The sequence below is a fragment of the Pyrus communis genome, chromosome 4, assembly GCF_041283825.1.
Source record: "Pyrus communis isolate YQ-2024b chromosome 4, ASM4128382v1, whole genome shotgun sequence".
Classification (NCBI taxonomy): domain Eukaryota; kingdom Viridiplantae; phylum Streptophyta; class Magnoliopsida; order Rosales; family Rosaceae; genus Pyrus; species Pyrus communis.
The window spans coordinates 2,487,819-2,497,288 of NC_142568.1; the positions used below are offsets into that span (position 1 = coordinate 2,487,819).

At 42.0% G+C, this 9,470-nt stretch overlaps 1 protein-coding gene and 1 long non-coding RNA gene across 9 annotated transcripts; one reads left to right on the forward strand and one right to left on the reverse strand.

Moving 5' to 3' along the window:
* Nucleotides 1-270: 270 nt before the first annotated feature.
* LOC137723437 (uncharacterized) lies at nucleotides 271-2,400 on the forward strand. Of its 7 annotated transcripts, none has more exons than XR_015961407.1 (4): nucleotides 271-450; nucleotides 526-578; nucleotides 752-1,212; nucleotides 2,108-2,400. It is a non-coding gene; the product is annotated as an uncharacterized LOC137723437 (long non-coding RNA). The 7 variants fall into 7 exon arrangements; XR_015961408.1 differs by having other exon boundaries at nucleotides 546-578; XR_011066911.2 differs by having other exon boundaries at nucleotides 272-450; nucleotides 810-1,212.
* Nucleotides 2,401-3,679: 1,279 nt separating this feature from the next.
* On the reverse strand, nucleotides 3,680-9,111 carry LOC137722570 (uncharacterized). Of its 2 annotated transcripts, XM_088692263.1 has the most exons (4): nucleotides 7,695-9,111; nucleotides 5,133-7,019; nucleotides 4,204-5,030; nucleotides 3,680-4,093 (listed from the first exon to the last, which is right to left on the reverse strand). In XM_088692263.1, the coding sequence occupies exons 1-3, from the start codon at nucleotides 8,959-8,961 to the stop codon at nucleotides 4,219-4,221; spliced, it is 3,966 nt and encodes a 1,321-aa protein (XP_088548389.1). In that variant the 5' UTR covers nucleotides 8,962-9,111; the 3' UTR covers nucleotides 3,680-4,093; nucleotides 4,204-4,218. The 2 variants fall into 2 exon arrangements, with proteins under 2 accessions (XP_088548389.1, XP_068317706.2); XM_068461605.2 differs by having other exon boundaries at nucleotides 4,204-7,019.
* Between the last annotated feature and the right edge of the window lie 359 nt (nucleotides 9,112-9,470).

Consider the following 9,470-nt stretch of genomic DNA (forward strand, 5'->3'; position numbering starts at 1 on the left):
TTGCAGATTCACTCATTCTTTTATTGTTAATTAATAATGACTATCACTTGTAATAAAAATAATACTTATAATTGTAAAAATAAAAACACAATTCTACAAGAGAAAACTAAAAATGAAATGTTAGTATAAAAGTTGCAATTGTGTGCATGAAATGCTGTTTTTAATTTCAAGAATGTACAAGAAAATATGGTAATTGCGACACCTTTTTTTTACGACTCGTGATGTGGTCCTCGCAATAACCATTAAATTTCATTATTTTCTACGCGAAAAACTTTGGCGCTCAGTTGTGAATAAGTAAAAGAAAAAAAAAACATAACTGCACGCTCTCATCTCCCTCTTGCTCTCCGCCTCTCTCTTTCTCGTCCGCCGCCTATCTCCCTCTCTTCAAAGCATAGATCTTTCTTTGTCACTCTTGCCGCTACCACTGATCTTGAGACACAATTGAACCAAGTAAGGATTTATGTTTCTTGTTCCTCTCTCAAATCTCCCATTTCCCCAACCCTAATATTTTTTGTCATCTCTCAGTTTTTTCTTTTTGCTGCTAGAAATTTGAATTCAACCTCATCCCTTCTCATTTGGTAAGATTATTTGAGGAATTATCTTATAATTTTTTTTTATTCCAGTCTTATCTATTCTCCATTGGTTCTCCCGTTGTTTAGGGTTTTTTTTTTTTTTTTTTTGTCTTTTCTATGTTCAATTTCATCACCAATTGCTAATATTATTGGACCATTTTTTTTTTTTTAATAATTAGAGCTAGTCAAAGAAGTATGCTGGCTTGGTTTTGTTTATTTATTCTTTAATGGCACCAGTGACTCAATTAGCAAGAGAAGCAGAAATTTGGAGGTGGATTAATTGGAGAAAGATGAGGAAGAAAGCATTGATGAATGCAGAGACAATGGCTGTGCTTTTGTGAAGAAGCACGGATTGGTCAGAAAAATGTGAGATTTGTAGAGGAAATGGGAAGAATTGTTTGGAAAGGAATGGTGAATGATGAGTCGAAATCAGAGCAAGACGGAGGAGAATATGGAAAGCGGACCTCTAAGAAAAGTGAGAATGAGGTGTAGTTTAAAGGTCGAAGATGAAGTGGGGCATTCTGATGACATCGATACAGAGAAAGGTTTGCGAAGAAGAAAGAGAGTAGATTATTTTCTTGGGGCCATAAAGGATCATACGAAGCAGGAAGAAAGAAAAGTAAATAAGCAGTCCAAGAAAGTAAGTAATTTGTAAATTCTATGTTTATGTCATTTGTGGTCAATGTTGTGATTTATAATGTAATTGATCTGGTATGCATACAGAACTGGTATTCTATGTTTATGTTGTCATTTGTTGTGACTGTTATATAAAAGTCTATGTTTATGTCATTAGTTAATGAAATTGCTCAAGTTCGCCGCAAAGAGTGTAAGAAGAAACGATTATGTATTCCTTGCATACATAAATGCCATGCATTAATTTGCTCTGTATCTTTTAATATTTCTGATTAATAACTTACTAAGATGTTGGGTTAATTGAGTTCGTTTTGTTAGAATGGCCACCACCTTTTGAAGTGAGTTGTCCGAGTAGAATCCGGTAAATGATGTTTGATTTGGTCTGGATATGGTTTAAATATTTGTATGTTAGACCATTAATTCTATTATTACATTAAGAATTAGTCCACTATTTATCTTTAAGAAATGTAGCTAATTTCGTGTTGTTTTGCTGTAATAACTTGGTCTGTATAAAAGGCTGATCTATGTTATAAATTAGTGTCTTACTATTCCCCTCCATCTTTGTTTCTTGTGTTTTTTCCCCTTATTTTGTTCCTCTTTCCTTAGAAATTGGCTTGGTTGGGTAAAAGCTACTGCTAAGGTCGAGTGAAATCAGATGTTGCTGGGATGAGTTGCATCAAAATTCCACTATAACAAGTAATACGTAAAATTTCTAGGTTGAGTTCCATTTCTTGATATGACATCTGGTTATGAGCTCAGTTATCGTTGTATCAGTGGTACTGAAATTGTTCTTATGAAAGTAATTATACAAATGTTGGCGTTGTGCCGTTTGTTATAGTTGTATCAGAGGTCTGCAAGTTACTTTTGTTCCTTTGTCATTATTGATATCATTTTTGTGGCAGTAAATTCTTGTCAACTACAGAGACTGGAAGATGAAGAGGAGAGGCGTAAAGTTTAGAAGGAAAAACAGTCAAGGGGATATATATCTTGCTAGGTCCGACAGAAAAGCACTGGTCTGATGTAGCATTATAGACTATAAATGTCTAATCATGTATATATATTTAATTACTCCAAATGAAATACATTACAATCTCAAACATTCCAAATAAGTGTTTTTCATTTTGTAAATTATGAATTGTAACATTGATTTGAATTTTATTTTAGTTTGGAACTTGTAGTACAATTTTACATGAAATTTTTTTCTTGAAGCTATTAAAAATAATGTCATTGGCGTCCAATTTGGTGCCCAATATTTTTTTTTAAACTTGGTGACAATTATTTGTGACGTATTACTTGCTGTCACAAGCTTGTAATAAATAGTATTTGCGATGCGCTCATAGCGTCGCATATAATCGATCAACATTTACGACGCATGGTTATTGCGACGTGTTACTTGCCGTCGTAAAAGGCCTATTGCAACACTTTTGGGAGATTTTGCAATGCGTTTTTACCATCCCAAAAGGCCCTTTTTTTTGTAGTTTAAAGAATTTATGTTATCTAAAATAACTTGTAAGCTTTTGATAAAAAATAAAAAAATAAAAAAATAAAACTACTTGTAAACGTTTACACCTCGCCCACCCAAAGAAAAATTCTTAACCCGCCACTAGCTCTTCTCCCCTAGAAGAAGCTCATGACATAGATTCCGTCATTTTCCCAAATCCTTCGCGTATCTTTTCATGTTCCTGCTTACCAAATCCTTCTAGCTACTATTTAAGTTATGAAGGAAAACAGCATACACATTTTTTATTAGCAGAAAACAATTATGTAACACTAAATAAATGTTAACACCTAAAACCTAATAATTTTGTGCAACTTAGATGGATCGGGGGCAATATATAACTCACGGATTTCTTTAGAGATGGAACAACATGCATGGGCCACGGGTTACAACCTCATTGTCTTCTATATATATATGTGTGTGTGTGTAATGTGTATTTATTTGTTTATATGGGAGTGGCAGCCCAAGTTGAAGTAATGGAGCTTGGAATAATAGTTGTTTGCAAGGCTGCTTCCAGGTAATCGACGAGTCGTGTGGATCCCACAATCCCACTACTACCGACTCTGGCAGATATCATTGATCTCGTGCAACTTTCAAACCTGGCACTGGCTGCAGCCTGGTATCCAATACCATCAGGCTCGGAGGACCAGAAGTCTGCATAAGCAGCAGCACTAACCAAAAAGCCTGACAGGCCACTACAGTCTGTACATATATCCGTCGCTTTTGGCAATATAGCAGATCCTCTGATTTGTTGGCACTTTTGATCCTCCATTTGTTTGGCATTTCTGAAATGTCTCCTTACTAGGGATTGAGGAAACAGTGGAATTATGTGTCATCGGTATCTTTTTCTCTGTTCGCAGTTGGAAATGGAAGGCTTTATTCCTTGTGTTCATGACAAGTTGAAGGAGTGATGAGCGAAAAAATAGAAGAACATTTCAAGTTTTTCTACATACCATGGTCCATGCAAGGGGAAAAAAAAGAGAAACTGGACGTACGAGTCTTCTTTTATTGCTAAGAAGCCAATTATACAATCAAAAGGCCACGGCACTCGCTACACATTCATAAATAATTAAGACCCCAAGAGGGAGAATTGAAAAATGAAACTGTGACAACCAAGCCAATTCCAAGCCCCTGACGCTGATTATAAATTAAACTTCCAATTAATATTTGCTGATTTTTCTCCAAAACTTGCTTTCCCAACATGGATAATATAGTAGCAGCATGTGCAAGATGGCTACCAAAGAAGTAGATAAATTATGGGTTGAATCACTAATGTTGTAGCTCAATGAATTTTCTGACAGACCCTTATTGAATCGACTTGGATTGAAAGCTTGATGTCTCAACTTTCCACTAATGGAGCCTTCATTTATTTCACTGTACAAATTAAAACCTGCAATATTCGGAATAACCAGAAATAAGATTAGTTGCTTAATTTGGTAATAATTGGAAATGCGATTGATGCCAAGAAAAAAAAAAAAAGCAATGAACCTTTTGACTTACATGATTTATATCTGCTTAATAATGAATTGGAGGTGGGGGAGATCCATAAATGTAAACCGGCGGTGGTGTTTCTACCGGAGGTGGAGGGGACTTGTAGATGTAAGGTGGAGGAGGAGAGGGTGATGGTGGTGGTGGGGAGTTGTATTTGTATGGTGGAGGAGGTGATGGGGAAGGTGGGGGTGGGGAATTGTATTTGTATGGTGGAGGAGGAGATGAGGAAGGTGGTGGTGGTGAGTTGTATTTGTATGGCGGTGGAGGAGATGAGGAAGGTGGTGGTGGGGAGTTGTATTTGTATGGTGGTGGTGGAGATGAAGAAGGTGGTGGTGGAGACTTGTAGATGTAAGGGGGAGGAGGGGAGGGTGATGGTGGTGGTGGTGATTTGTAGTAGTAAGGTGGAGGAGGTGAAGAAGAAGGAGGTGGTGGGGATTTGTAGTAGTATGGTGGTGGTGGTGAGTATTCTGGAGGTGGTGGAGATTTGTAGATGTAAGGGGGAGGAGGAGACGGTGATGGTGGAGGTGGAGATTTGTAGTAGTATGGTGGTGGTGGTGAGTATTCTGGGGGTGGTGGAGATTTGTAGATGTAAGGGGGAGGAGGAGAAGGTGATGGTGGAGGTGGAGATTTGTAGTAGTATGGTGGTGGTGGTGAGTATACTGGGGGTGGTGGAGATTTGTAGATGTAAGGGGGAGGATGGGAGGGTGATGATGGAGGTGGAGATTTGTAGTAGTAGGGTGGTGGGGGAGACGGTGAGGGTGGAGGAGGGGACTTGTAGTAGTATGGAGGAGGGGGAAAAGGTGAAGGTGGTGGGGGAGACTTGTAATAGTAAGGGGGTGGAGGTGGAGGTGAATGTGATGGTGGTGGTGGTGATTTGTAGTAGTACGGAGGTGGGGGAGAAGGAGACGGTGGTGGAGGAGACTTGTAGTAGTATGGAGGTGGAGGAGAAGGTGATGGTGGTGGTGGTGATTTGTAGTAGTACGGAGGTGGGGGAGAAGGAGACGGTGGTGGAGGAGACTTGTAGTAGTATGGGGTTGGTAGTTTTGGGGATGGGGGTGGTGGGGATTTGTAGTAGTATGGGGCTGGTGGTTTTGGAGATGGTGGGGGAGGAGACTTGTAGTAGTATGGGGTTGGAGGTTTTGGCGATGGTGGCGGTGGGGATTTGTAGTAGTATGGAGTTGGTGGCTCGGGTGATGGTGGAGGAGGAGACTTGTAGTAGTATGGAGTTGGTGGTTTTGGTGATGGTGGTGGTGGGGATGTGTAGTAGTATGGGGTTGGTGGCTTGGGTGATGGGGGAGGAGGAGATTTATAGTAGTATGGATTTGGTGGTTTGGGCGATGGTGGTGGTGGGGATGTGTAGTAGTATGGGGTTGGTGGCTTTGGTGATGGTGGTGGTGGAGATTTGTAGTAGTATGGGGTTGGTGGCTTGGGTGATGGGGGAGGAGGAGATTTATAGTAGTATGGAGTTGGTGGTTTGGGCGATGGTGGTGGTGGGGATGTGTAGTAGTATGGGGTTGGGGGCTTGGGTGATGGTGGAGGAGGAGATTTGTAGTAGTATGGGGTTGGTGGCTTGGGCGATGGTGGTGGTGGGGATTTGTAGTAGTATGGAGTTGGTGGTTTGGGCGATGGTGGTGGTGGGGATTTGTAGTAATATGGGGTTGGTGGCTTGGGTGATGGGGGAGGAGGAGACTTGTAGTAGTATGGCGTTGGTGGTTTTGGTGATGGTGGTGGTGGAGATTTGTAGTAGTATGGGGTTGATGGCTTGGGTGATGGGGGAGGAGGAGATTTATAGTAGTATGGAGTTGGTGGTTTGGGCGATGGTGGTGGTGGGGATTTGTAGTAATATGGGGTTGGGGGCTTGGGTGATGGGGGAGGAGGAGACTTGTAGTAGTATGGCGTTGGTGGTTTTGGTGATGGTGGTGGTGGAGATTTGTAGTAGTATGGGGTTGGTGGCTTGGGTGATGGGGGAGGAGGAGATTTATAGTAGTATGGAGTTGGTGGTTTGGGCGATGGTGGTGGTGGGGATTTGTAGTAATATGGGGTTGGTGGCTTGGGTGATGGGGGAGGAGGAGACTTGTAGTAGTATGGCGTTGGTGGTTTTGGTGATGGTGGTGGTGGAGATTTGTAGTAGTATGGGGTTGGTGGCTTGGGCGATGGTGGTGGTGGGGATTTGTAGTAGTATGGAGTTGGTGGCTTGGGCGATGGTGGTGGTGGGGATTTGTAGTAATATGGGGTTGGTGGCTTGGGTGATGGGGGAGGAGGAGACTTGTAGTAGTATGGGGTTGGCGGCTTGGGTGATGGTGGTGGCGGCTTGGGTGATGGTGGTGGAGGAGACTTGTAGTAATATGGGGTTGGTGGCTTGGGTGATGGTGGTGGTGGTGACTTGTAAACGTATGCCGGAGGTGGTGGTGACTTGTAGTAGTACTTGGGTGGCGGTGGAGGCGGTGACTTGTAGACGTAAGTAGGCGTAGGCGGTGGCGGTGACTTGTAAACATAAGGAGGAGGATATTGCGGCTTGGACTTTTCACACTCCTCGTACGGAGTCTTGGAAGCATAAGCAAATTTGTCAGCCTTGAGCACAACTTCATATTTAGTCTTGGATTTCACTTTGAGTTTGGCACCCTTGTTGCCCCCGTTTAGCTTAGTGGGAACGTTGCATTTCGAACCCTTTGGTGCTGCGTAGAGCTTAGCCGTGCAAGCCTTGGCTCCATATTTGCCATACTCAAAGCCAGGGATAACTACGCTGAATTTCCCATTGTTCTTAGTTTTACCGTAGGCCTTGATTTCCTTCTTGCCATTCCAGCAAGTTACCACAACAACGGAGCCTGCGGTGCACAAATAATAAAAGGTATTGGAAATTTCTCTTTATGAGATACAACACTCGTTTTCCGACAACAATAACAACAACAAATTATATACTAATTAGTTAATTAATCAAATGATTAGTCATGTTCCACTAACTAGGTGTGATGCATTTCAATATATACCAAATCCCTGAGTTGAAAAGGACTATGCAGACTTTGGACACGACCTGTTGGATAACGAAAACACGGAGTTGTTCTTATATATTATTTGTAGCACGTTACATTTTCTTTAGTAAATTAAAATGGGACAAATTAAGCACTGTTGATTAATATTTATGACATTAATTTGAAACCATGGTGTTTCCATACTTTTAGCAAATATTACGTAAATTAATTTTTATAACTCAAAGAAATAAAATAAAATAAAATCGGGATCACTATTTTTTTTCCTTCATCTCAAGGAAATATTAAACCGCAACATGTGTGTCTATATTATTATATGCCTCTATTTATCAAAAGCGAGCCATCGGATTGGAAGGATCACATATACAGTATACTACCCAAATAACTCATTGGGACCAGCAGAGTTGTAAAACATCAAGGACCAAGATTTGGAAAATAAACAAAGATATGATGCGAAAGATTAAAGACAATATTTAAATAAATTTTGAGAAAATGAATTTTTGAGAAAAGTACCTGTGGAGTGCTTCTTGTCGTGTGACTTCGATGGATTCTTCCAGTCATAGCATCTGTAGCAGTAGACCCTTCCGACAACCTTCACCAATGGCGGCTTCGGATAGTAAGGAACTGGTGGTGGTGGAGAAGTGTAGTAGTAAGGGGTTGGTGGTGGTGGAGACTTGTAGTAGTAAGGAGGAGGAGGATATGGTGAGGGTGGAGGAGGAGACTTGTAATAGTATGGGGTTGGGGGTTTTGGGGATGGTGGTGGTGGTGATTTGTAATAGTATGGAGTTGGTGGTTTGGGTGAAGGTGGTGGTGGTGGTGGAGACTTGTAGTAGTATGGGGTTGGTGGTTTTGGTGATGGTGGAGGTGGGGATTTGTAGTAGTAAGGTGGAGGAGGTGAAGGAAAAGGAGGTGGTGGGGATTTGTAGTAGTATGGTGGTGGTGGGGAGTATTCTGGGGGTGGTGGCGACTTGTAGTAGTATGGGGTTGGTGGTTTTGGTGATGGTGGGGGTGGGGATTTATAGTAGTAAGGTGGAGGAGGTGAAGGAGAAGGAGGTGGTGGGGATTTGTAGTAGTATGGTGGTGGTGGGGAGTATTCTGGGGGTGGTGGAGACTTGTAGTAGTACGGGGTTGGTGGTTTTGGTGATGGTGGGGGTGGCGATTTGTAGTAGTAAGGGGGAGGAGGTGAAGAAGAAGGAGGTGATGGGGATTTGTAGTAGTATGGTGGTGGTGGGGAGTACTCTGGGGGTGGTGGAGACTTGTAGTAGTATGGAGGAGGTGGAGAGGGAGAAGGTGGTGGTGGAGACTTGTAGTAATATGGTGGTAGTGGTGAGGGAGAAGGTGGTGGTGGAGACTTGTAAACATATGGTGGTGGTGGGGAGGGTGATGGAGGAGGTGGTGATTTGTACTCATACGGTGGTGGGGGAGACGGTGATGGTGGTGGTGGAGACTTGTACTCATATGGTGGTGGTGGAGATGGTGACGGTGGTGGTGGAGACTTGTACTCATATGGTGGTGGTGGAGAAGGTGATGGCGGTGGCGGGGACTTGTACACATAAGGTGGTGGAGGAGAGGGAGAAGGTGGTGGTGGAGACTTGTAGACATAAGGCGGTGGTGGTGAGCTGTAAACGTAAGGTGGTGGTGGTGGTGGTGAAGAGTAGGGATAAGCACTTGCTTCTACTAAATCCACATTGCTTGAAATCACCACCAGTGTGGCAGCTAAAGCCACTGCCATTTGAGGCCAAAGCCGACCCCAAGAGGGGCCGCCGCCCACACTCCTCATGGGTGTTGCTAGAATTTTCTTACCACCTCTGGTCAATGTGGTTAGTTTCACAAATTTTCTCGGGAAAATTGGGAAATGAAGAGAGAAAATATGCTGAAGGCCAGAGAAGCCTTGAGCTGTTTAGGTTTGGAGTGATGACTTGGTAGATGCATGGTATATTGTGTTTTATAGGAAGTGCGAGTCGTTGAGAGAGAGCTGTCACAAAGGACCAATTCTAATGTACACTTTGATTTAATGCATCAAATGGGGTCACTCTAGCTGGCCTTATCTATTTTTCAATACACTGTTTGAATCACTTGGGGCTCCCCCAGTTGAGATTTAAGAAGCAATGATAATACTACAATATTAAAACAGTAAATTTTAATAATTCCACTTCTTGAGCTCGTTCTCTTTGTCTACACTTTTATTCTATTTTCTCTTTTTAAAAAAAATCAGTGCAATAAAATGTATAATAGTGTTTTAGTAGTGCTATTCACACTCATTTAATTCCTTACACATTTGTTTCAATT

Coding starts and splice junctions, on each gene's coding strand:
- LOC137722570 (XM_068461605.2), bottom strand. CDS start 8,961: ATGAGGAGTGTGGGCGGCGGCCCCTCTTGGGGTCGGCTTTGGCCTCAA. Junction 7,020..7,694: donor CGACAAGAAGCACTCCACAG/GTACTTTTCTCA, acceptor TGTGCACCGCAG/GCTCCGTTGTTGTGGTAACT.